At 44.8% G+C, this 27,750-nt stretch overlaps 2 protein-coding genes and 1 pseudogene across 3 annotated transcripts in view; 2 read left to right on the top strand and 1 right to left on the bottom strand.

Annotated features, from left to right (window-relative positions):
* The window catches only part of LOC130296979 (gastrula zinc finger protein XlCGF26.1-like), a 67,785-nt gene extending 40,509 nt beyond the window's left edge, over nucleotides 1–27,276 (top strand). For both annotated transcript variants that reach the window (XM_056549107.1, XM_056549115.1), the window contains exons 2-3: nucleotides 4,540–5,110; nucleotides 24,887–27,276. In XM_056549107.1, coding sequence (XP_056405082.1) covers nucleotides 4,540–5,110; nucleotides 24,887–25,899 — 1,584 coding nt within the window. In that variant the 3' untranslated portion in view covers nucleotides 25,900–27,276. The remainder of the gene's footprint in view (nucleotides 1–4,539; nucleotides 5,111–24,886) is intronic.
* The window catches only part of LOC130296495 (zinc finger protein 605-like), a 505,889-nt gene that overhangs the window by 217,265 nt on the left and 260,874 nt on the right, over nucleotides 1–27,750 (bottom strand). The gene's annotated exons all lie outside the window — the stretch shown is intronic.
* LOC130297364 (zinc finger protein ZFP2-like) overlaps nucleotides 1–27,750 on the top strand; it is a 322,941-nt pseudogene that overhangs the window by 255,066 nt on the left and 40,125 nt on the right.

Below are 27,750 nucleotides of genomic sequence, written 5' to 3'. Positions count from 1 at the left end.
TGGAGAGGTGACACTGCTGGGAATGCTGGGACATTATACAGTAATGGAGGGGTCTGGTGATGACTGGAGAGGTGACACTGCTGGGAATGCTGGGACATTATACAGTAATGGAGGGGTCTGGTGATGACTGGAGAGGTGACACTGCTGGGAATGCTGGGACATTATACAGTAATGGAGGGGTCTGGTTATGACTGGAGAGGTGACACTGCTGGGAATGCTGGGACATTATACAGTAATGGAGGGGTCTGGTGATGACTGGAGAGGTGACACTGCTGGGACATTATACAGTAATGGAGGGGTCTGGTGATGACTGGAGAGGTGACACTGCTGGGAATGCTGGGACATTATACAGTAATGGAGGGGTCTGGTGATGACTGGAGAGGTGACACTGCTGGGAATGCTGGGACATTATACAGTAATGGAGGGGTCTGGTGATGACTGGAGAGGTGACACTGCTGGGAATGCTGGGACATTATACAGTAATGGAGGGGTCTGGTTATGACTGGAGAGGTGACACTGCTGGGAATGCTGGGACATTATACAGTAATGGAGGGGTCTGGTGATGACTGGAGAGGTGACACTGCTGGGACATTATACAGTAATGGAGGGGTCTGGTGATGACTGGAGAGGTGACACTGCTGGGAATGCTGGGACATTATACAGTAATGGAGGGGTCTGGTGATGACTGGAGAGGTGACACTGCTGGGAATGCTGGGACATTATACAGTAATGGAGGGGTCTGGTGATGACTGGAGAGGTGACACTGCTGGGACATTATACAGTAATGGAGGGGTCTGGTTATGACTGGAGAGGTGACACTGCTGGGACATTATACAGTAATGGAGGGGTCTGGTGATGACTGGAGAGGTGACACTGCTGGGAATGCTGGGACATTATACAGTAATGGAGGGGTCTGGTTATGACTGGAGAGGTGACACTGCTGGGAATGCTGGGACATTATACAGTAATGGAGGGGTCTGGTGATGACTGGAGAGGTGACACTGCTGGGACATTATACAGTAATGGAGGGGTCTGGTGATGACTGGAGAGGTGACACTGCTGGGAATGCTGGGACATTATACAGTAATGGAGGGGTCTGGTGATGACTGGAGAGGTGACACTGCTGGGAATGCTGGGACATTATACAGTAATGGAGGGGTCTGGTGATGACTGGAGAGGTGACACTGCTGGGAATGCTGGGACATTATACAGTAATGGAGGGGTCTGGTTATGACTGGAGAGGTGACACTGCTGGGAATGCTGGGACATTATACAGTAATGGAGGGGTCTGGTGATGACTGGAGAGGTGACACTGCTGGGACATTATACAGTAATGGAGGGGTCTGGTGATGACTGGAGAGGTGACACTGCTGGGAATGCTGGGACATTATACAGTAATGGAGGGGTCTGGTGATGACTGGAGAGGTGACACTGCTGGGAATGCTGGGACATTATACAGTAATGGAGGGGTCTGGTGATGACTGGAGAGGTGACACTGCTGGGACATTATACAGTAATGGAGGGGTCTGGTTATGACTGGAGAGGTGACACTGCTGGGACATTATACAGTAATGGAGGGGTCTGGTGATGACTGGAGAGGTGACACTGCTGGGAATGCTGGGACATTATACAGTAATGGAGGGGTCTGGTGATGACTGGAGAGGTGACACTGCTGGGACATTATACAGTAATGGAGGGGTCTGGTGATGACTGGAGAGGTGACACTGCTGGGAATGCTGGGACATTATACAGTAATGGAGGGGTTTGGTGATTACTGGAGAGGTGACACTGCTGGGACATTATACAGTAATGGAGGGGTCTGGTGATGACTGGAGAGGTGACACTGCTGGGAATGCTGGGACATTATACAGTAATGGAGGGGTCTGGTGATGACTGGAGAGGTGACACTGCTGGGAATGCTGGGACATTATACAGTAATGGAGGGGTCTGGTGATGACTGGAGAGGTGACACTGCTGGGAATGCTGGGACATTATACAGTAATGGAGGGGTCTGGTGATGACTGGAGAGGTGACACTGCTGGGACATTATACAGTAATGGAGGGGTCTGGTTATGACTGGAGAGGTGACACTGCTGGGACATTATACAGTAATGGAGGGGTCTGGTGATGACTGGAGAGGTGACACTGCTGGGAATGCTGGGACATTATACAGTAATGGAGGGGTCTGGTGATGACTGGAGAGGTGACACTGCTGGGACATTATACAGTAATGGAGGGGTCTGGTGATGACTGGAGAGGTGACACTGCTGGGAATGCTGGGACATTATACAGTAATGGAGGGGTTTGGTGATTACTGGAGAGGTGACACTGCTGGGACATTATACAGTAATGGAGGGGTCTGGTGATGACTGGAGAGGTGACACTGCTGGGAATGCTGGGACATTATACAGTAATGGAGGGGTCTGGTGATGACTGGAGAGGTGACACTGCTGGGAATGCTGGGACATTATACAGTAATGGAGGGGTCTGGTGATGACTGGAGAGGTGACACTGCTGGGACATTATACAGTAATGGAGGGGTCTGGTGATGACTGGAGAGGTGACACTGCTGGGAATGCTGGGACATTATACAGTAATGGAGGGGTCTGGTGATGACTGGAGAGGTGACACTGCTGGGAATGCTGGGACATTATACAGTAATGGAGGGGTCTGGTGATGACTGGAGAGGTGACACTGCTGGGACATTATACAGTAATGGAGGGGTCTGGTGATGACTGGAGAGGTGACACTGCTGGGAATGCTGGGACATTATACAGTAACACCACTGGAGGGGTTGGGGTGATGACTGTATCATTGTGTGTTAGGTGCAGCAATACGCCGCTACGAGCAGGCACACTGCCAGCATATCCCTTCAGTGTGTCTGCTCGTAGCGGCATATTGGTTTCCGAGCAGGCACATCTAAAGGAAGCATGTAGCGGTCCTTCAGCCGCAGATCCGCAGCGTAAAATACGCTATGGATCCGCCTGTGTGAATGTACCCTTAAAGCGTCCAACAAAAAAACATTTTTTTTAATGTATCACTCAGTACCTAATTCTGACCATGTACATCTATCTATATTTTTATGTGTCTAACACCTTTATTTATATTTTTTATTACACTTTTTGATTTAGCTCCCTAGTCTTAATTCCTCTCAAAGGGAGGGGGTGTGGCCTCACTGTGCAGGTCTCCGCCCCCTCCCTCAGTATGCTGTCTGCTCACATCTCCCCTAGCATTACCAAAACTACAACTCCCAGCTTGTCCTCACTGACAGTAGCGGGACACAAGCTAACAGGGGGGAGGATTTTTCCTCCAGCCCTGCGCTCCCAGCTGTCAATCAAGGAAGTGTGTCCATGACATAGGTGATGATGCATGGACACAGCAGGACTAGTATGTGTCCAGGCGGGGGGGGGGGGGGGCAGTTGTTTGACTGGATTTTTCTGTATGAAATACTGAAAAATTTCAAATGAAAGCATTTGCAAAACATATTGGTTATACATTCTTTACAACATATCAAAAGTTTTTGTATCTGACAGTGCCCATTTAATGGAAAAAAGAGTTTTTTTTTTTAGCTTTTATAAGAGAAAGGGCTTTTTTATATTAAACATATATATATTCAATAGTTTTTTATTTGGCAGGGGTTAATTCATATTTATTATTTTTGACAATTTTTTTTGTCCCCATAGGGGACTATTACATTCAATCTCTAGATTGCATACTGATCAATGCTATGCCATAGCATAGCAGTGATCAGTGTTATCGGTGCTCCTTTACTAAAGGCTGGCAGCAGTAAAGGAGCGACGATCGAACGCACGGTGCAGGGAAGGGACCTCCGGCTGTCCTCACAGCTGATCGGGACACCGCGAATATACAGAGGTTATCCCGATCAGCATCCATGAGCATAACTGGCAGTTAACTTCTGGACTTTTAGATGCTGCTATCAAGTTTGATAGTGGCATCTAAAGGGTTAATGCAGGTCCCTGCTATAATGGGCGCTCAGCTGCTGAGCGCACTGCATAGCTAGGGAGCAGAGGGTGCAGGTGGCTTACCGCACCTCTGATACCTGCCACCGGGAGTCCTTGAAGCAGGTATCGGATTATCGGGTACATTTGCGCATATACAAGTACTTGTGCAAATGTCCAGTATCGATACCGATACCAGTATTAGTATCGGGCCATCCCTAGTTTTCTGGCTATGGAGACTGCTGGTTGGAATAAGGAACCAACAGGTTGGATTTATAACCATCTGATCCTTTATTTCCCCCGAGACAAACCCCAGAGGTGTCTGGCAGGAGCAGATCTCCCTGAAGCCTGTCTAGCCATGCTGGAAATACATGTGTATGAGGGTCCTGAGGTTATTGATCCATCATCTAATATCTGTGTCCAACTTGTAGGAGACTTGCGGCTATGTGGCTCAGATAACTCATCCTGTCATTTTCGGTCTTGTTGACAATTAATTATATTTTCTGTTCATATAAAACATTCCAGGTGACTTCTCCTACCGCCCAATGACTTCAATATTTCTTTCACATCTTTTAATCAGGGTGAAGATTTGAACTATATTATTGCTTCAGAGACAGATGTGAGGAGTGATGAGCAGTATAAGGAGGAGATTCCAACAGGGAAATATCTAAATTATATTAATACTATAGACATAAAGAAAAAAGAAGAGAAAGATATGATGTGTGATGAGCAGTATAAGGACATTCCTACAGGGAAAGATCCGATATGTATTAATGCTAAAGTCATGAAGGAAGAAGAAGAAGAGACAGATGTGAGCGGTGATGAGCAGTTTATGGAGGACATTCCTACAGGGAAAAATTGGATCTATATTAATTCTAAAAACATAAAGGAAGAAGAAAATGCAGATGAGAGGGGTGACAAGCAGTATAAGGAGGATATTCCTACAGAAAAAGCTCTGAACTATATTATTGCTCAAGACAAAAAGAAAGAAGAAGAGACAGATATAAGCAGTGATGACCAGTATAAGGAGGACATTCCTACAAGGAAAGATCAGATCTATATTAATACTATTGGCATAAAGGAAGAAGAAGAGACAGATTTAAGCGGTGATGAGCAGTATAATGAGGACATTCCTTCAGTTAACTGCACAGGTGAGTAGTAACCACTCTGCAACAAGTGAAATTCTTAAAGCTCTTTGTCCTGTCTGTCTTTTTTATAGTATTTTTCCCCATTCAGACAAAATGCTAATTAAATATGGATATGATAAATTTATTTTATTGAGAAAGTCACAAAAACAATAATGACAATCATTAAGTCAATAGCAAGCTGCACAGTAGAAGGACACGCAGGAGAAGAAGCAATATGTGCAAATACAGACTCAAGGTGGCAAGGAAGAATCATGTCGCTGCCGCCATGGCCAGTTCAGGTATACATAGGCTCACGGCAACATGTCCAGGAGAAAAAACTAGGAAACCACATCATGTCGGCAGTAAGGCAAATAAGCGGGTATTCAAATATATATATATATATATATATATATATATATATATATATATATATATATATATATATAAAGATAAAAGGAAGAAAAGGACATGGAGGGAAAAAAAAAGCAGAGAAGGGGGACGGGTCAGCGCAACAACACATGGGACAAACTGTACCAAACAGGCAAATACTAACAGGATACAAGATAGTGATAAGGGGAGGACAGGAAATGGTATGTAGAGGGAGGGGAGACCACCAAACTAAGACACCCAGCAGAGGAGCACAGGTGTTTCAAGAAAGGAGTCCCAAGGGTACCAATTGTTAGTAAAGGCATCCATAGTGTCCCTCCCAGTAGAGACTAGTTTTTGCATTATACTCATATAGTTCAGCGCATCCACAAACTCCCCCCTGGAAGGGGTAACTGCAGATTTTAAAGGGGTATTCCACTAAAAACATTTTTTTCCCTTTCGCCATGACAGCACCAACTGAGAGAGGGACTCTGCCCCTAAGGACAGGAAACCTGAAGGAGAAAAGGTAGGTCCTTTCTCCCCAGCCTCAGTGGTTTCCTGTCCTTGGGAAGCCTAGTGGGGCAGGAGTCCCTGTTCCAGTTGGATATTGCAGGCTGAGGGAACGGAGCTAGACCCTGTAATCTCAGGGTTCTGTGTCCCTAGTAGGCTCCCCTAGTCTTGGGAAGTCCTTCCTGTCTGGCCCTACTAACCTGGATGGCAGGAGCTGGTGCCGTCCTCTAGTTGCCGACAGATATCCATGAAGCTCTAAAAATTGAGCAGGTAACACAGCAAGGTGTGGTCGCAGCCCCTGTATCTTTACCTGTCTCCATGCCTATTGATCCTGAACACTTGCTGTCTCAGGTAGTAAATATAGGATAGTTGGGGGGAAAATTCCTAAAATTGATGCAGCCATTGCCAAGGTGTCAAAGAAAGGTGCTCTCCCCTTTGAGGATCACGGCTCTCTTAAGGATCCGATGGATAAAAAATCTGAAGCATTCTTTTTTTTTTTTTATCCTGGGAAGCCTCAATAGCAGCGTTTAAACCAAATGTAGCTGCAGCTTGTGTGTCTAGATCAATGTTGCTTTGGATTATCCAGTTAGCAGCCAATATTCAGAATAATATACCTCATGAGCAACTCCTTAGTTCTCTTCCTTTAATTAGGAAGTCTGCCGCTTTTCTTGCGGATGCTTCTTCCAATGCCCTCAGATTGTCTGCAAGGTCGGCAGCTTTAGCCAATTCTGCTTGTAGGGCGCTTTGGTTAAAGAACTGGTCTGGAGAAATGGGTTCTAAAAATGAGCTTTGTACTATACCTTGTGAGGGTCAATTTCTGTTTGGTTCCGTTCTAACGGATATATTAGAGAAAGCGGAAGATGAGAAAAAAGCCTTCCCTTTTTCTCAGTCATTCAGGCCTAACAAATCCTTCCGTCCCCAAAAAAAGTTTAGGGGTCAGGATCGCGATAAGGGATAAACTTCAAAGTGGTGTTTTCCCAAGAAAACAATGTTTAACCAGTCCCCAAGTAATTCCAAAAAAGCTGATGTTTTGGGCGTGTAGGAGGCAGACTGCGGAATTTCTTTCCGGAATGGGAGAAAATTTCAAACAGCAATTGGGTTCTCAGTACCATCAAAGAGGGCCTGTAGTTGGGATTCTCCAGTCTGCCTCCTCCCTGCCTGGTAGTTACAAAAAATAAGGGTCAAGGAGGTCATTAAGCTTTAGAGCAGGAAGTTTTTTCTTTAATTGAAAAAGAAGTTCTGGTTCCAGTCCCAAGGGAAGAAAGAGGGCAGGGGTTTTACTCCTCCCTTTTTCTAGCAAAAAAAACCCAGACTGTTCACACCGAACCATAATAAACCTGACACCTCTAAACAAATTCCTGATTAATCAGAGATTCAAAATGGAAACCATCAAGTATACTGTAAATGTATTGACAAAGGACTGTTATATAGTCTCACTGGACCTAAAGGATGCCTATCTGCACGTCCCAATTCACGAGGAATATCAGAGGTACCTGAGAATGTGTTGTTAAATTCAGAAGAGGTGCATTTCCAGTTCCGGGCGCTGCCCTTCGGTATCTCAGCTGCCCCAAGGGTGTTTACAAAGATCATTTCAGAGATGGCAGCCCATAACAGAGAAGGGGTCGGTACTATTGTCCCTTATCTATACGATTTTCTGCTTATTGGTCCTTCAGTAGAGGAAGTAAATACCTTCTTAAACCACACCTTGCTAATTCTAGAAAAACTAGGGTGGATCATAAATTGGGGGAAATCATCCATAATGCCTGCAAAAAAAGCTATTTCTAGGAATTTTACTGGAATCCAGCCTTCAAAAAAATTTTCTTCCCCAAGAAAAGATCCAAAAGTTACAAGACCTGACCAGAGAGGTGTTGAGGATGCGAACAATACCAATAAGAAAGGGAATGTCTTTACTGAGTCTTTATACAGCTGCCATCCAAGCAGTCCCTTGGGCGCAATTCCATACAAGAACCCATCAGTGGGAAGTTCTGGCAGCTTGTGACAGGTCCGCATTAGATCTGGACAGTCCAGTAAAATTATTAGGCACTACCCTAGCCTCCCTCCTATGGTGGTTGGATACCACAAATCTTTCAAAGGGTCTGGAGTGGAGAAGACAGGATCTAGTTTTCTTAACTACAGATGCCAGTCCTTATTGCTGGGGTGCTCACATTATGGACACAAACTTTCCGAAAAGGTGGAGAGAGGAAGAGTCCTCCCTTTCTTCAAATTGCCAGGCCAGTCAGGTCAAGCCTTATTTGTGTAAAAAAATAAATAAAAATAAATGTCAAGCTACTGTCAGACAACTCCTCGGCGTTGCAGTAATAAATCACCAAGGTACCACAAAAAGTGAAAATCTTCGCAGAAGATCATCTTTTGTCTCTGACCGCAGTACACTTGAAGGGAAGTCTGAACGCAAAAGCCAATTTTTTCAGCCATCACAGTCTATGCCAGGGAGAATGGAAACTGAACCCAGACATCTTCCAAAAGACTACACAGCTATGGGGAGTTCTGCCGGTGGACAAGACAAAATTGCAAAGTAAGAACGTTGTGCTCCTAGACCCAGCAGAGAGGCCCTGGGTGGTGGTCTCCTTAGCTCACAAATGGGACTGGAACATAGCTTATGCATTTCCCCCAATACAGAGATGGCGGAGGAGAGTGGTGAGAGATCAGAGGGTGACAGGGGCGGCATAGAGGCCTCGCTATAAAAAAAGACAAGCCTCCATTTTCTGGTCTTTGTGGGTGGGGACGCACGGTTGCTGAGGCAAATCCCGCGCCTGAGCAGTGTGGAGGCCTGAAGTGCTCCCCTGAAGTGTTCTGCTGTTGCTGGAGACGGCTGCTGGAGTGGTGTTAACCCCTGCTGTCCCCTCTGGAGTGAACTGCAGACAGTACAGCTGCTAAAGACTACTGCTGGTTCTGCTGAACTGAGGTGCTGTGTGGTGGCAGGTGGGGTGTGACGGCCCTCTTCTCCTGCTGTTGCTAACCCTGAGAAGGCTTGTATCTCTGTCCTGTGCCGTATGTGTGTGTGTGTGTGTGTGTGAGGGTTCTCTAAAGGCATGTAATATGTGCAATTTTCAGCTCACCTTCCTCACTATGGTGCTCAGATCCGCTTCCCCTGCTGACTGATAGTAACAGGAACAAAGAGGCAGTGATCCAGCACGTCAAACAAACTTGCAGCTTTATTGGAATTCATGGCAAAACACACAGCTAAAAACGTTCACTTCAGCATCATACGCGTTTCAAGCGCATGCGCGCTCTTCATCGGTGACATCGTGATTCGGTCAGGTGTGGGGATTTTACGTGAACCGATGCGGGTGGAGACCAATAACAAAATTAGCATATTCCCACCTTCGAAAATCCTCCTCCTGAGAGACAATCATGTTTGCAATGGAAATGATGTTGTACAATAAAACAACTGTTTAAAAGAAGTTCTAAAACACATTGGGGGAGATTCTCAAAAACTACTGTAATTTCACACACTTTTTTTTTTTCTCCTCACACAAGGTCTTTTGTGCTGCTTTGAAAATATGTGAATTTTGCGCACCAAATTTTTTTTTTTTTGTGCCCAAATTGCTGATTTATGACCAAATTTTACATCCCAGAAAATTCTGGCAGATACATCTCACAAAATATTCCATGGTTGCTAGTGTCCAGACAAGCGATAACTGTATAAATAAAACATTTCTGATATTAAATGTGAGTGCAGGTGCAGTGACCAAAAAATTATATATATATATATATATATATATATATATATATATATATATATATATATATATATATATATATTTTAGAACATTTTTCAATAATAATTTTTTTTTTTTTAATAATTACTTAAATAACACCTTTTCCCAAAAAGACAAAGGGAAAAAAAAAAAAAAAACAATAAAACTACAACCATTTCTTTGATTTCTACACTATCAAAAAGCTGGTGTGAAATTTTTGATTTAAACCCCTTTGAAAATATCATGTAAAGCAGACAATACACGTGGACACGCCCACTTTTACAAAACTGACGGGAACACTGTAAACCACGTCACAAAGCTCTTCAAAAATGTATTTGATATTTTTTGAGACCAAAATACAAAAAGTAGAGAATAGTTTTAGTAATGAAACAATAGTTCTCTCCGGAAATTCATGCTGTAAGGCGCACGAGTGCCCAGAGTGAACTGCCAATATGGTTCCCTGTCGGCCAACTTCCTCCTGATGCACCCCTTACGTGCACCACTGTTCAGATGTTTAATTCCATATATTCTGAAACCGAAAATGTTGCCATGGGGAATTGTTTGAAAATGCTGGGACGCAGCTGACTTACTTTGTGCGTTAGTATTATCAATATCATTTATGTGCTCTAAGGCATGAATTTTCAGCTTGTGAGTGGTATAACTAGGGATGTCCCGATTTTAAGACCGAGTACGAGTACCGATACTTTAATTCTAGTTCTCGCCGATGCCAATTACGAGTACTTTAATTTTAATGAGAATATGACACCAGGGTGACGCGGCTTCTGGCGCTGCTTACCGTATGATATGTGGGTTCCTTGTATACAATGGAGGCGGCTGCTGTAGTATCTCCATTGGACAGAGCATTGAGACCGATCTCTCTGGAGCGATTGCGCTGATGTTCACATGGTGAGCAGCGGTAGAAACCTGGTCACCTGCACTATCTACCTGTAAATTGAAATTAGTGCAGGTGACTCTGCTGTAAGATTCCCTTTAATAGTAGGTATTAGCTCCTTGTAGGTAGTATAGATAGGTGCAGACATTAGTAGCAGCACCCCTGTAGACTGCAGCCCCCCCCCCCTTGTAGACAGTGCCCCCTTGTAAACAGCTGCCCCCCCTTGTAGACAGTGCCCCCTTGTAAACAGCAGACCCCCCTTATAGACAGTGCCCCCCTGTAGACAGTGCACCCCTTCGAGACAGCGCCCCCACGGTAGTTGCTCACCTACCGCTCCGCTGTCCCGTTCTCCCGTCCACATCATGGCGTCCTACGGAGGATCATGTGACATACACGTCACTCTGCTTCCTCCGTAGCATTACGCTCGGCTGAGTGGAGGAGGTGGAGTGACGTGTGTGTGTGTGTGTGTGTCACATGCTCCTCCATGGAACACTATGATGTGGACGGGAGAACGGGGATGCGGACAGCAGAACGGAGAAGTGGACCCGGGCATTTGACGGCCACAGTGCAGCAGGTATCGGCCTTGGTATCGGGGACATTAAACGAGTCCCCGATACCATGAAAATGCCGGGTATCGGCCCCGATACCGATACTAGTATCGGTATCGGCACATCCCTAGGTATAACCAACATACTTGAGATTGCACTGAGTGCATTCAATAATGTACACCACATTGTTGTAATTACAATTTATGTACTCCTTTAATACAATATTCTTTTTTTTGTGCCTTGAGCATTTTTAAACTCACGGGTAGGTTTTACGTAATTACATGTGCGGCAGACTTTGTGCCCACATTTGAAAAAAACTTTTTGGGACATCCACTTCCTCCACCTTTGTGCAAGGAGGAGCAGGAGAAGCACTGCCAGAACCCTGCAAAATGACCTCCATCAGGCCACAAATGTGCATGTGTCCACTCAAATTGTCAGACGTCCACAAGTGGGGGTTGTGCTTACAGCCCAAAACCGTGCAGGACGTTTGGCATTTGCCAGAAAACACCAAGATTGGCAAATTTGCCACTGGCCCCCTGTGCTCTTCACAGAGGAAAGCAGGTTCACACTGAGCACATTTTCTGCTGCCTGCAACATCCTCCAGCATGACCGGTTTGGCGGTGGGTCAGTAATGGTGTGGGGTGGCATTTCTTTGGGGGGCTGCACAGCCCCCCATGTGCTTGCCAGAGGTAGCCTGACTGCCATTAGGTACCAAGATGAGATCCTCAGACCCCTTGTGAGACCATATGCTGGTGCGGTTGGCCCTGGGTTCCTCCTAATGCAAGACAGTGCTAGACCTCATGTGGCTGGAGTGTGTCAGCAGTTCCTGCAAGAGGAAGGCATTGATGCTATGGACTGGCCCGCCTGTTCCCCAGACCTGAATCCGATCGAGCACATCTGGGACATCATGTCTCGCTCCATCCACAAACGCCACATTGCACCACAGACTGTCCAGGAGTTAGCGGATGCTTTAGTCCAGGTCTGGGAGGACATTCCTCAGGAGACCATCCACCACCTCATCAGGAGCATGCCAAGGCATTGTAGGGAGGTCATACGGGCACGTGGAGGCCACACACACTACTGAGCCTCATTGTGACTTGTTTTAAGGACATTACATAAAGTTGGATCAGCCTGTAGTGGGGTTTTCCACTGTGATTTTGAGGGTGACTCCATATCCAGACCTCCATGGGTTGATAAATTTGATTTCCATTGATAATTTTTGTGTGATTTTGTCAGCACATTCAACTATGTAAAGACGAAAGTATTTCATACGAATAGTTCATTCATTCAGATCCAGGATGTGTTATCTTAGTGTTCCCTTTATTTTTTTGAGCAGTGTATTTTTACAGAATCTTTTCAGTGTGGCTTTGGAGACTAGGAGGCTCCCTGATTCAAAGATAAGTACACCTATTCACCTGCTCTCATATTGTTCTCATATTATTGGTTTTCTCTAGTTTTTCATCACCATTTTGTTTCCCTAACATATACATATATATATATATCCCCCTATTATATTCTTTTATCTCTGTCTCCTTTTTTCACTTTTGTATAATCCACACTCTTATATTTATACCGTTTTGCCCTTATTCCTGTATTCTCCTTTATCTGTTTTCACTCTCTACTGATTTCCTTTTCGGTAATCTCCGCTGTATTCCCCCCCCCCCCCCCCCCCCTTCTTTTCAGGCTTTTTTCTCTCCTCTGTGCTTAATCCCGTCTCTCAAGACACTGCTTGTACAACCACATCCCTTCGGCCCGGGAGGTGGTTATAAAAAAAAAAAAGTGTGATCAAGGCATCCTATAGGATGAAACCTAATTTTTTAATACATCTCATAACAATTCCTCTGATGAGGATTCTGAGTCATCAGATTCAAATGACATTTCTGTATATGAGGACCTCCCAGATGAGGGAGAGGATGATATTGATGTACCTGATAAATCTGAAGCAGTCATTTTGGACGCATCTGGCATCCCTTTTTTTGACCCTGGCCTTATCAAACACCCCAGGTCAGGGGAATGGGTGCCCCATTCTCAAGTAACTAAGTATATTAGTACCTGGGTCATGAAACCCCTCGATAGGACCATCAGAAATAAAATTAAGGCGGAGTGTTCAGGACCCACACTTCCCCATAAACTGTCCTTTACCCCTGAACTGGATCCTATTCTAGTAAATAAAACAGGTAAAAACCCAAAGAAGGGGGTAGATCGCTCCTTTAAGACTGTGCAGGACAGGTTTATGGACCTTTTAGGTCTGCTAACAAAAATACTTGACCTGTCAGAGGAGGCCTTTATTTCTGGAAAGCCAGTAGATTTGACCACGGGCAATTTGTTTCTTTTGCTGCGCTAATGCTGCTCTCTGCTCCGAACGCAAACAGTCAGTCTTAATGAAGCTGGACCCCCAGCTGGTCCATTTGTGTAATACTGTCTGATAATCCCACAGAGGGTCTCCTTTTTGTGGATTCCTTTGTGAAGGAAATAAATAAATATGTTTCCTTATTCTCCTCCCTTGACAAAGCGCAGACCAACCTAAAAGAGGTCTTTCAAGGGAAGGTTTTTGACAGGGCTGGTAAACGTGGGGGGGGGGGCAGTTTCCCAGCCGACATGCCTATAAAGGAAATTTTCATAGAACTCCTCCACGTTCAGAGGCTAGATCCTCTTTCCCCAGGAGCCTGGAGACCTGGAACCCACCGAGGATACCATGTTCCAGACCTGCTGTAGGCAAGTCAGAAACTTCAGTGTTTTTCTCACATTCCATTAGGAGGAAGGATAATCCATTTTTTCCAGACTTGGAACATGATTACCTCAGATCTTTGGATCTTAAACTTGGTTCTAGGTTATTAAATAGAATTCGTGACCACTCCAATTCAATTAAAAAATCCAAACCCATTTCATTTTTCTCAGTCAGATCAGAATCTTAGAGAGCGAGAAATCAAGGAACTTTGTTCCAAGGGTGCAATTATTCCTGTCTCTTTTCAAACCCCAGGTTTTCTAAGCAACCTGTTCTTAGTTTAAAAAAAAAAAAAAATAAAAAAAAAAGAGAGAGATGGCGGATTCAGACCCGTGATCAATCTAAAGACCCTCAGCAATTTTGTTCTCTATCATCATTTCAAAATGGAGGGTATTCACTTGTTGGATGATTGGTTAGCCAAAATCGATTTAAAAGATGCCTATCTCATGGTCCCTATTCACCATCTATCTCAACCTTACCTCCAATTCATTTGAGAGGATCAAAAATGGCAATTCACCAGCTTGCTGTTCGGCCTATCCACAGCCCCTTGGTGCTTTACAAAGCTCCTCAAACCGGTGGTGGCTACACTGAGAGCTCGAGGCGTCCGATTAATTATATATCTAAATGATATTCTGATATTAGCCCAATCATTGACTCTCATTCATATTCACATTCATTGGACTCTGACTCTATTATCAAACCTAGGTTTTCTGATCAATATGGAGAAATCAGTTTTAATCCCTACCAAACAAATAGGTTTTCTGATGATACTCTAACTGAATTATTATTATGTCTTCCCCCAAGGAAGCTAAAAACTATTCAGGAAGAAATCCGGTGTTGAACAAACATCATATGTCATACCATTATACCATTGCCCGCATAGTAGATCTATTGTCGGCATCTATCCAGACAATATTTCCAGCCCCATTACATTACAGGGGATTACAACATTTAAAAGCTCAACATTTCCAAAACGGTTTGGGATATTCTGATGAAATTACCCTAACACCGAAACTCTGGAAGAACTATTATGGTGGTTGCATCACATTCAAGAATGGAATGGGAAAACCATCTTCAATCCCATTCCAGACTTGATTATAGAATCAGATGCCAGCCATCTGGGTTGGGGGGGCTCGATGCGGACCCCTTTCCACAGGCGGGAAATAGTCTACAAAAGAGTTGTCTCTTATCGATTGTCTAGGACTTTTGGCGGGCTTCTTTGCTCTCAAGAGTTTTGCAAAAGACAAGTTGCACTGTTGCATTCTATTGCGAATGGACAATATTTCTGCAGTGCAATATGTCAATCGCTTGGGAGTAACCAAATCACGGATTCTTGCCAATATTGCAAGGGACTTCTGGCATTTTTGTCTGGACAGACAAATTTGTAATCAAAGCAGAATATATTCCAGGTCTCTCCAATTCCATAGCAGATTGGAATTCTCCCTACTTCTTAGATTCCAGCGACTGGAAGTTAGATCCTCTAATTTTCCAACAAATCAAAAATCTCTGGGGTCCTTTACAACTGGACCTCTTTGCTTCCCGCTTGAACCGCCAACTTCCTCAATTTTACAGTTGGCTCCCAGATCCGGAATCATTGGGCACAGACGCTCTTCTCCAGATTTGGCCCTCAAACGGTCTATATGCCTTTTCACCTTGATTCTGAGAGTCCTTCATCAAACAAACTCCAGAAGTCTACCTTAGAAGTACTCCATGATGGCCAACCCAGTTGTGGTTCCCACAAATTTTAGGGATGACCATAGATTTTCCACTAATACTTCCTCTTTCCCAATCTATTCTAACCGATCCTTTGCACAACCCTCATCCTTTAGTTATGTCTAGAGATGAGCGAACTTACAGTAAATTCGATTCGTCACAAACTTCTCAGCTCGGCAGTTGATGACTTATCCTGCATAAGTGAGTTCAGCTTACAGGTGCTCCCGTGGGCTGGAAAAGGTGGATACAGTCCTAGGAGACTCTTTCCAATCTGAACCAATTTATGCAGGATAAGTCAACTGCCGAGCCGAGAAGTTTGTGACAAATCAAATTTACTGTAAGTTCGCTCATCTCTAGTTATGTCTGAACTACTGTCTCTAGTAGCCTGGTTCATTTCAGGCCAACAGGGTCTGTGTCACGATTCGGCTGGCAGGAGGTGGATCCTCTGTGCCAGAGAGGGATTGGCGTGGACCGTGTCGGTGGACCGGTTCTAAGTTGCTACTGGTATTCACCAGAGCCCGCCGCAAAGCGGGATGGTCTTGCAGCGGCGGTAGCAACCAGGTCGTATCCACCGGCAACGGCTCAACCTCTCTGACTGCTGAGATAAGCGCGGTACAAGGGAGTAGACAAGAGCAAGGTCGGGCGTAGCAGAAGGTCAGGGCAGGCAGCAAGGATCGTAGTCAGGGGCAACGGCAGGAGGTCTGGAACACAGGCTAGGAACACACAAGGAAACGCTTTCACTGGCACAATGGCAACAAGATCCGGCGAGGGAGTGCAGGGGAAGTGCGGTATAAGTAGGGAGTGCACAGGTGAGGATACTGATTAGGCCTGCTACGCCAATCAGTGGTCCTTTAAATCGTAGAGACCAGACGCGCACGCGCCCTAAGGAGCGGGGCCGCGCGCGCCGGGACAACACAGACGGGGAACGGGTAAGGTACGGGAGCCGGGATGCGCATCGCGAGCGGGTGCGTCCCGCGTCGCGAATCGCATCCTGGCTGGGAGTAATATCGCAGCGCGCCCGGTCAGCAGGTCCGACCGGGGCGCTGCGAATGAGAGGACGCTGCGAGCGCTCCGGGGAGGAGTGGGGACCCGGAGCGCTCGGCGTAACAGTACCCCCCCCCCCCCTTGGGTCTCCCCCTCTTCTTGGAGCCTGAGAACCTGAGGACAAGACTTTTGTCTAGGATGTTGTCCTCAGGTTCCCAAGATCTCTCCTCTGGGCCACAATTCTCCCAATCAACCAAGAAGAATTTTTTACCTCTGACTGTCTTGGACGCTAGAATCTCCTTCACCGAGAAGACGTCAGACGAACCGGAAACAGGAGTGGGGGAAACAACTTTGGGAGAGAAGCGGTTAAGGATGAGTGGTTTAAGGAGAGAGACATGGAAGGCATTGGGAATACGGAGAGAAGGAGAAAGAAGGAGTTTGTAAGAGACAGGGTTGATCTGGCACAAGATTTTGAAAGGACCAAGATAGCGTGGTCCCAGTTTATAACTGGGGACACGAAAGCGGACATACTTAGCGGAGAGCCATACCTTGTCTCCAGGAGCAAAAATGGGGGGAGTTCTTCTCTTTTTATCAGCAAATTTTTTCATCCGGGATGAAGCCTGTAAAAGAGAATTTTGGGTTTCTTTCCATATGGTGGAAAGATCTCGAGTCACTTCATCAACAGCGGGCAAACCAGAGGGCATGGGAGTGGGGAGGGGAGGAAGAGGGTGACGGCGGTACACCACGAAGAATGGGGATTTAGCAGAAGATTCGGAGACTCTGAAGTTGTATGAGAATTCGGCCCATGATAGAAGATCTGCCCAGTCATCCTGGCGGGAGGAAACAAAATGTCGTAAATAGTCACCCAGGACCTGTTTAATTCTTTCTACTTGCCCATTGGATTGGGGATGATAAGAAGAAGAGAAGTTTAATTTGATCTTGAGCTGCTTACAGAGGGCCCTCCAGAATTTAGACACAAATTGGACGCCTCTATCCGAGACGATATGCGTGGGCAACCCGTGAAGGCGAAAAATGTGTGTAAAAAATTGTTTTGCCAACTGAGGCGCAGAAGGAAGGCCTGGAAGAGGGATAAAATGTGCCATCTTGGAAAATCGATCAACGACCACCCAAACTACTGTGTTGCCACGGGATAAGGGCAGGTCAGTAATAAAGTCCATACCAATCTGTGACCAAGGTTGTTCAGGAACAGGCAGAGGATGAAGGAGACCAGCAGGCTTCTGGCGAGGAGTCTTATCCCGGGCACAGACAGTACAGGCCCGTGGAGGAGTCTTCCCTGGAGGAGTTTGTCTGATGGAAGCTGGAGAAGTGGAGATCAGACAGTCCGGAGGAATGATGTGTTGCGGAGAGGTTTCCACTTCAGAGGCATCCGATGAACGAGAGAGGGCGTCAGCCCTAATGTTCTTGTCAGCAGGGCGAAAATGGATTTCAAAGTTAAAACGGGCAAAGAACAACGACCACCTAGCCTGGTGGGGGTTCAGTCGTTGGGCAGACTGGAGATAAGAGAGATTCATGTGATCAGTGTATATAATAACTGGATATTTGGATCCCTCCAGCAGGTGCCTCCATTCCTCAAGCGCCAATTTTATGGCCAGTAATTCTCGATCACCAATGGAGTAGTTTTTCTCCGCCGGAGAGAAGGTCCTAGAAAAAAACCCACAAGTAACAGCATGCCCGGAAGAATTTCTTTGTAGAAGAACTGCTCCAGCTCCCACTGAGGAGGCGTCTACCTCCAATAAGAAGGGTTTAGATGGGTCAGGTCTGGAGAGTACGGGAGCAGAAGAAAAGGCAGACTTGAGATGTTTAAATGCGTCTTCCGCTTGAGGAGACCAGGACTTAGGATTGGCATTTTTTTTGGTTAGAGCCACGATAGGAGCCACAATAGTGGAAAAGTGTGGAATAAATTGTCTGTAATAATTGGCGAACCCCAAAAAACGTTGGATAGCACGGAGACCGGAGGGGCGTGGCCAATCTAATACGGCAGATAGTTTATCTGGGTCCATTTGTAGTCCCTGGCCAGAGACTAAGTATCCTAGGAAAGGAAGAGACTGACATTCAAAGAGACATTTTTCCATTTTGGCATAAAGTTGATTGTCCCGAAGTCTCTGAAGAACCATGCGGACATGTTGGCGGTGTTCTTCCAAGTTGGCAGAAAAAATCAGAATATCGTCCAGGTAAACCACAACACAGGTATATAGAAGATCACGAAAAATGTCATTTACAAAGTCTTGGAAGACGGCAGGGGCGTTGCAAAGGCCAAAGGGCATGACCAGATACTCAGTGTCCATCTCTGGTGTTAAATGCAGTCTTCCATTCGTCCCCCTCCCTGATGAGGATGAGATTATAAGCACCTCTTAAGTCCAGCTTGGTAAAGATGTGGGCGACTTGTAGGCGGTCAAAGAGTTTCGAGATAAGAGGTAGGGGGTAGCGTTTTTTTACCGTGATTTTATTAAGTCCGCGGTAATCAATGCAAGGGCGTAGGGAGCCATCTTTTTTGGAGACAAAAAAAAAATCCAGCTCCGGCAGGAGAGGAGGACTTGCGGATAAACCCCTTTTTTAAGTTCTCCTGGATGTATTCTGACATGGCTTGGGTTTCTGGAGCAGACAGAGGATAGATTCTGCCCCGGGGTGGAGTAGTACCCGGGAGGAGGTCAATAGGACAGTCATAAGGCCTGTGAGGAGGCAAAGTCTCTGCTTGTTTCTTGCAAAAAACATCAGCATAGTCCATATAGGCCTTAGGAAGACCAGATACTGGGGGAACAACAGGGTCTCGACTGTGAGTACTGGGAGCCGGTTTGACAGTCCTTGTGGCAAGAAGTACCCCAGTTCTTGATTTCCCCTGTGGTCCAATCATGGGTTGGAGAATGGCGTTGAAGCCACGGTAATCCAAGAAGAATCTCTGAAGTGCAGTTAGAGAGGACCAAAAATTAAATTTTTTCGTGATGGGGTCCGATGCACATTAAGAGAGGTTCCGTGCGGTAACGCACGGTACAGTCCAATCTTTCATTGTTAACAGAGTTGATGTAGAGGGCTCTGGCGAGACTGGTCACCGGGATGTTGAACCTGTTGATGATAGAGGCCGAAATAAAATTTCCTGCAGATCCGGAATCCAAGAAGGCCATGGCAGAGAAGGTAGAAGAAGATATCCGCACAGGCACAGTAAGACGTGGAGAGGCAGAGTTCACATCAAGAGCTGTCTCACCTTTGTGCGGAGTCAGCGTGCGTCTTTCCTGGCGAGGAGGACGGATAGAACAATCCTTCAAGAAATGTTCGGTACCGGCACAGTACAGGCAAAGGTTCTCCATGCGGCGTCGTGTCCTCTCTTGAGGTGTCAAGCGAGACCGGTCAACTTGCATAGCCTCCACGGTGGGAGGCAGAGGACCAGAGGAGAGAGGAGCCTGGGAGAGAAACCGCCTCGTGCGAACAAAGTCCATATCCTGGCGGAGTTCCTGACGCCTTTCGGAAAAACGCATGTCAATGCGGGTGGCAAGATGAATAAGTTCATGCAGGTTAGCAGGAATTTCTCGTGCGGCCAGCACATCTTTAATGTTACTGGATAGGCCTTTTTTAAAGGTCGCGCAGAGGGCCTCGTTATTCCAGGATAATTCGGAGGCCAGAGTACGGAATTGGATGGCGTACTCGCCAACAGAAGAATTACCCTGGACCAGGTTCAACAGGGCAGTCTCGGCAGAAGAGGCTCGGGCAGGTTCCTCAAAGACACTTCGAATCTCCGTGAAGAAGGAGTGTACAGAGGCAGTGACAGGATCATTGCGGTCCCAGAGCGGTGTGGCCCATGACAGGGCTTTCCCAGACAGAAGGCTGACTACGAAAGCCACCTTAGACCTTTCAGTTGGAAACTGGTCCGACATCATCACCAAATGCAGGGAACATTGCGAAAGAAAACCACGGCAAAACTTAGAGTCCCCATCAAATTTATCCGGCAAGGATAATCGGAGGCTGGAAGCGGCCACTCGCTGCGAAGGAGGTGCAGGAGCTGGCGGAGGAGATGATTGCTGAAGCAGTGGTTGTAGCTGCTGTAGCATCACGGTCAGTTGAGACAGCTGGTGGCCTTGTTGCGCTATCTGTTGCGACTGCTGGGCGACCACCGTGGTGAGGTCGGCGACAACTGGCAGCGGGACCTCAGCGGGATCCATGGCCGGATCTACTGTCACGATTCGGCTGGCAGGAGGTGGATCCTCTGTGCCAGAGAGGGATTGGCGTGGACCGTGTCGGTGGACCGGTTCTAATTTGCTACTGGTATTCACCAGAGCCCGCCGCAAAGCGGGATGGTCTTGCAGCGGCGGTAGCAACCAGGTCATATCCACCGGCAACGGCTCAACCTCTCTGACTGCTGAGATAAGCGCGGTACAAGGGAATAGACAAGAGCAAGGTCGGACGTAGCAGAAGGTCAGGGCAGGCAGCAAGGATCGTAGTCAGGGGCAACGGCAGGAGGTCTGGAACACAGGCTAGGAACACACAAGGAAACGCTTTAACTGGCACAATGGCAACAAGATCCGGCGAGGGAGTGCAGGGGAAGTGAGGTATAAGTAGGGAGTGCACAGGTGAGGATACTGATTAGGCCTGCTGCGCCAATCAGTGGCGCAGTGGTCCTTTAAATTGTAGAGACCCGGCGCGCGCGTGCCCTAAGGAGCGGGGCCGCGCGCGCCGGGACAACACAGACGGGGAACGGGTAAGGTACGGGAGCCGGGATGCGCATCGCGAGCGGGCGCGTCCCGCGTCGCGAATCGCATCCCGGCTGGGAGTAATATCGCAGCGCGCCCGGTCAGCAGGTCCGACCGGGGCGCTGCGAATGAGAGGATGCTGCGAGCGCTCCGGGGAGGAGCAGGGACCTGGAGCGCTCGGCGTAACAATCTGAATCTGAAATTTATCAATCAGCTAGAGATTTATTATCAAACACCTGGGCTCCAGGTACCAAAACAGCTTAGGGATCAGCCTGGAAGACTTGGTGTCATTGGTGCAAACAAGGGGATCCCGTACATGCACCTATGACACAAATCCTTAATTTTCTATCTTCATCATTTGAATCAGGTAAAGCTTATCGAACTATAAATGTGTATCGATCCGCTATATCTTTCTATCATTCCCCGATTCACGCCCCTCCAGTGGGTAAACATCCCTTAATTTGTAAATTGATGAAAGGCATAAAATTTAGACATTCGCCTCAACCCAGGTATCAATATACGTGGGATGTTAACATCATCCTACGTCTCATTGATTCCTGGGGAGATAATGAATTGCCTTAAAATTGTTATCCTTCAAACTCACAGTTTTGTTATGCTTAAAGGGGTACTCCGGTGGAAAACACTTCTTTTTTTTTTTTTTTCATCAACTGGTGCCAGAAAGTTAAACAGATTTGTAAATTACTTTTCTGTTTGAATTTATTTTTTGTCTTGTCCACAGTGCTCTCTGCTGACACCTGATGCCCATATCAGGAACTGTCCAGAGCAGCATAGGTTTTCTATGGGGATTTTCTCCTGCTCCTGTTATGCTGAGTTCCAGTTGACCTCTTCATTATTATTCTTCAGGACAATGAAGGCATTGTTTATTCTTGTAAATATTGACTTATAGGACTTAAATATTATTATTCTCTTTATCTCATACCAAAGAAAGAGGACCTTATTCACCTGTTATGACCTGTAATGTAACCTGATTGGTTGTTTGTACCTAAATACCTATTTGCATACTTTTTTTTCTCTCTGAAACTGTTACTTTATTAACCCTTACTATGCTGCTATCCGAAGTAGTAAAGAAGGAATTAGCATAATGTTTGTCTCCTTTATTTAATAAAATCTATATTTTCTGTCACTAAAGACTAGGAAAATCCCCGATTTTATAAGTCTGGTAACCATCATCGCCTCCAGGAAAGGTACAACTGACAGTTATGTAACATGTCTGCATCTCTGTCTGTTTACACTACTACTATATAATAATATATACTTTGAACATAACAGACTTCTGACAGTGTTCACATTCAAGCGTTTTTTTGCTGTGTCTGTGAGAGAAATGAAAAGATAAAAGAATTATCATAATCATAATCTGGAGAGGGTATATGCATTTATAACTGTGGTACTTCATATTCCCGGTTAAGACCCTTTGGAAAAATAGTATTTAACCCCTTAAGGACTCAGCCCATTTTGGCCTTAAGGACTCAGACAATTAAATTTTTACGTTTTCTTTTTTTCCTCCTCGCCTTCTAAAAATCATAACTCTTTTTTATATTTTCATCCACAGACTAGTATGAGGGCTTGTTTTTTGCGTGACCAGTTGTCCTTTGTAATGACATCACTCATTATATCATAAAATGTATGGCGCAACCAAAAAACACTATTTTTGTGGGGAAATTAAAACGAAAAACGCAATTTTGCTAATTTTGGAAGGTTTCGTTTTCACGCCGTACAATTTATGGTAAAAATGACGTGTGTTCTTTATTCTGAGGGTCAATACGATTAAAATGATACCCATTATTACATACTTTTATCTTATTGTTGCGCTTAAAAAAAATCACAAACTTTTTAACCAAATGAGTACGTTTATAATCCCTTTATTTTGATGACCTATAATTTTTTTTATTTTTCCGTATAAGCGGCGGTATGGGGGCAAATTTTTTGCGCCATGATCTGTACTTTTTTTTTTTATACCACATTTGCATATAAAAAACTTTTAATACATTTTTATAATTTTTTTTTTAATAAAATGTATTAAAAAAGTAGGAATTTTGGACTTTTTTTTTTTTTTTTTCGTTCACGCCGTTAACCGTACGGGATCATTAACATTTTATTTTAATAGTTCGGACATTTACGCACACGGCGATACCAAACATGTCTATAAAAAAAAATTTTTACGCTTTTTGGGGGTAAAATAGGAAAAAACGGACGTTTTACTTTTTTTATTGGGGGAGGGGATTTTTCACTTTTTTTTACTTTTACATTTTTTTTTAATTTTTTTTTACACTTGAATAGTCCCCATAGGGGACTATTCATAGCAATACCATGATTGCTAATACTGATCTGTTCTATGTATAGGACATAGAACAGATCAGTGTTTTCGGTCATCTTCTGCTCTGGTCTGCTCGATCACAGACCAGAGCAGGAGACGCCGGGAGCCGCACGGAGGAAGGAGAGGGGACCTCTGTGCGGCGTTATGAATGATCGGATCCCCGCAGCAGCGCTGCGGGCGATCCGATCATTCATTCAAATCGCGCACTGCCGCAGATGCCGGGATCTGTATTGATCCCGGCACCTGAGGGGTTAATGGCGGACGCCCGCGAGATCGTGGCCATTGCCGGCGGGTCCCTGGCTGCGATCAGCAGCCGGGATCAGCCGCGCATGACACGGGCATCGCTCCGATGCCTGCGGTTATGCTTAGGACGTAAATGTACGTCCTGGTGCGTAAAGTACCACCGCTCCAGGACGTACATTTACGTCCTGCGTCCTTAAGGGGTTAATGTATGAATCCAATATGCCTCTCGAAGACGGAGTAATTACTTAATATCCCCACCTCGTCTCGGGTATCTAATTTGTTCTATTATCTGGAAACGAAGTTGAGCTATATTATGATTTTTCTCATGGAAATGATGTGGCACAGGAAGCAGTAAATTCTGACATCTGATCGTAGACTTATGTTTACTCAACCTATCCTTCATGCGTTGTGAAGTCTCTCCTATATATAAAAGCCCACAAGGGCATTTAAGTGCATATATAACATTAGATGTGTCACATGTATGGTATCCTCTAATCTTGTAGGGGATACCTTTTGTGAGGATGGAGAATTGTATCACCTTTCAGAACATTGGAACAATGTGTACAATGTAAACACGGGTAAGTCCCGTTTTTCCGACTAGAGAGAAATTGTTGATGTGTTTTTTTTACTTGACTCCCTATGTCAGCTTTTACTACTGTATCCCTAATAGTAGGGGCTTTTTTTATTACAGCAAATAGGTACTTGTGTAAATTCTTTAACTCCAGGATGTGCTTCACTTAATATGTTCCAGTGTCTACGAATTATATTATCAATCCTATGGTTGAGAGGATGAAACTTATGCACTAAATACATTCGGGGTTGTTTTACTTGAGGTATTTTCTCAGTAAGGGATTCTCTTTCAGCTTTTAACAGTAATTTGTTAGGATATTGTCTATTGATGAATTTTTGTCTGAAAATTTTTCTTAGTGTTAACATAGTCATACCAATAGAGCTGCCAGATTCCCTTTTAAAGACCCCAATTGTGATAGTGCCCTTATAAAGCTGCACAGAAAAATTCTTAAGGTTATATTTCTCAGTAATAATAATCTGTTTTATCCTTGGCAGATGACTGTACCAGGAGATCAGAGGAGAATCTTATATCTTCATATTATAAAGCAGATGATGATATCACACAAGATACATATGAAGAACATTCCATTATCCCAGATACACCCTCAGCCCTTCACAGCCAAGATCTGTCATCTCATCCTGTTATACCCGTCCTGTCTACTGATCCATCACAGGCTATTATACAAAATAAAATCCATATTAGGGTTATTGGACATCAGAAACCTAATAAAGAGGAAAAGCCATTTTCATGTTCAGAATGTGGGAAATGTTTTCATCGGAAATATAGACTAGTTGAACATCAGAGAACTCATACAGGGGAGAAACCATTTGCATGCCCAGAATGCGGAAAATGTTTTGTTAATAAATCAGCTTTTGTTGAACACCAAAGAACTCACACAGGAGAGAAGCCGTTTCCATGTCCAGAATGTGGGAAATGTTTTACTCAACAATCAACTCTTGTTAAACACCAAAGAACTCACACAGGAGAGAAGCCGTTTCCATGTCCAGAATGTGGGAAATGTTTTACTCAACAATCAACTCTTGTTGGACATCAAAAAACTCACACAGGGGAGAAGCCATTCGTTTGTTTAGAATGTGGGAAATGTTTTACTGTGAAATCAAGCCTTGTTGAACATCAAAAAATTCACACTGGGGAGAGACCATTTCCATGCCCAGAATGTGGAAAATGTTTTACTCGGAAATCGCACGTTGTTCTACATCTTAAAACTCACACAGGGGAGAAGCCTTTTTCATGTCCAGAATGTGGAAAATGTTTTACTCAAAAGTCAGCTATTTTTGAACATCAAAAAATTCACTCAGGAGAGAAGCCATTTTCATGTTCAGAATGTGGAAAATGTTTTATTCAAAAATCAACTCTTGTTGGACATCAAAAAACTCACACAGGAGAGAAGACATTTTCATGTAAGATATGTATGCAGACTTTTAGGACAAAGTCACGTCTAATTGCACATCAAAGAACTCACACCGTAAAAACATGTGATTCTTAACCCATTTATGCTCAAGGACGTACTATTAAGTCCTGTAAGCATATTAGGTGTATGAAGAGGGCACAGCTGAGAGACACTGGCACTGACAGCAGCATTAAAACACAATACTGTGAAACTTCATTGGTTTGGTTGATGGGTTGGCCTTTTTAAATGGGTACTCCGCTGTAAACATCCTATCCCCTATCCAAAGCTCTCTGGACCGGCAGTGGCGGCATACGGAACACGAAAGCTTGCAGCTTCTGCGTTTGTGGCGTTACGTCGCGCCCCCTCCATTCATGTCTATGGCAGCGGGCGTGGCAGCTAGTACATAGCTGTCACACCTTCCATAGACGTGAATGGAGGAGTTCACTCTGTGCACCGAATTACATGGGTGCCTCAGTGGAGACCCCCCGTGATCTAACATATTATCCCCTATCCTTTGGATAGGGGATAAGATGTTTACAGTGGAGTACCCCTTTAAGTCCTTGGTGAGTGCTTTGACAGTTCTGCTCTACACTCTGGCATGGGCAAGCTGTACATGCATGCAGATCGATGATAAATCAATTCAATGGTTGCTTGTACAAGTTCCCTAGAAGGACTTAAGAAGTGTTTAAAAAAAAAAAATGTAAATTGAAAAATTCAAATCATCCTCCCCTGTTATTTTTTATTTTTTTGTTTGTTTAAAAAAAATAAACATTAGTTATCACCATGTGCGGCAATGTCCTAACTATTAGGTTATGTTCAAACTGAGGAATTGGGGCGGAAATCAAGCAGAAATTTTCTGCCTCAAAATATTGTTACTTTTCCGCAAGAACTCACAGAATTCCACGCGGAAATGCAGGTTTCATGCGGAGGAGGAGTATCAAGTATTTCTATTCATAAAATTTTTTATTTTTTTTTCCATGCGGAAATTCCGCGCGGTAATTCTTCTGAAAAAAAATAACATTGATCTCTATGGGAGTAAGACGCTGATTCCGCCTGAAAGAAAGAACATGTTCTTTCTTCAAGCGGAACAGACGTCCTCGTCAGAATTCTGCTTGAGGAAATTCCTCCGTGTGAACTGAGAGGCAGAAATTCTGCACAGCTCTATGGGGATTTTCACTGCTGAATGAATTTGAGAGGAAAAAGCGAGCAGAATTACTCGTGGAAATTCCTCTCCAATTCCTCAGTGTGAACAGACCCTTAAAGTATAATGTTACTGAGACCTTACAATTGATAGCATAAATGTAAAAATATTGGTCACATGATCACATCCAAAAAAAAGTTGAATAAAAGGTAATTAATAAAAATCAGATTAATGCCACAATGGTACAGATAAAAACTACACTTTTTAATGCAAAATATTAGCCCTCATTCAGCTTTGTAGATTGAAAAATAAAGTTATATGGATCAAAAAAAGCACAATAAAGCATATTATGCTATTGAACAAAATGTTTGTTTTTAAACATATTCAGGACGTTGCCTGTTTTTATGTTAAAGGGGTACTCCGCTCCTAGACATCTTATCCCCTATCCAAAGGATAGGGGATAAGATGTCTGATCGTGGGGGTCCCACCGCTGTGGACCCCCTGCTATCTCGGCTGCGGCACCCCAGACATCCGATGCACGGAGCGAATTTCACTCCATGCCGGATAGCTGACGATGCGGGACGGAGGCTCATGATATCATGCTCCGCTTGTGACATCACAACCATGCCACCTCAATGCAAGTCTATGGGAGGGGCCATGACATCAAGAGCCTCCGGAGCTGCACCCGACGCTCTAAGCGAACGCGGCAGGACCCCCGTAATCAGAAATCGTATGAAGTTATTAAGTGAAGTGAAATTTTTTAATTTCAAATATTTTTTGCATATTGTTTCATTTTTTTTTTTATG

This window comes from Hyla sarda, chromosome 1, assembly GCF_029499605.1.
Source record: "Hyla sarda isolate aHylSar1 chromosome 1, aHylSar1.hap1, whole genome shotgun sequence".
In the NCBI taxonomy this organism is placed as follows: domain Eukaryota; kingdom Metazoa; phylum Chordata; class Amphibia; order Anura; family Hylidae; genus Hyla; species Hyla sarda.
Note: the sequence above shows the minus strand (reverse complement) of the source record. Positions and strands in the feature narration are given on the sequence as shown.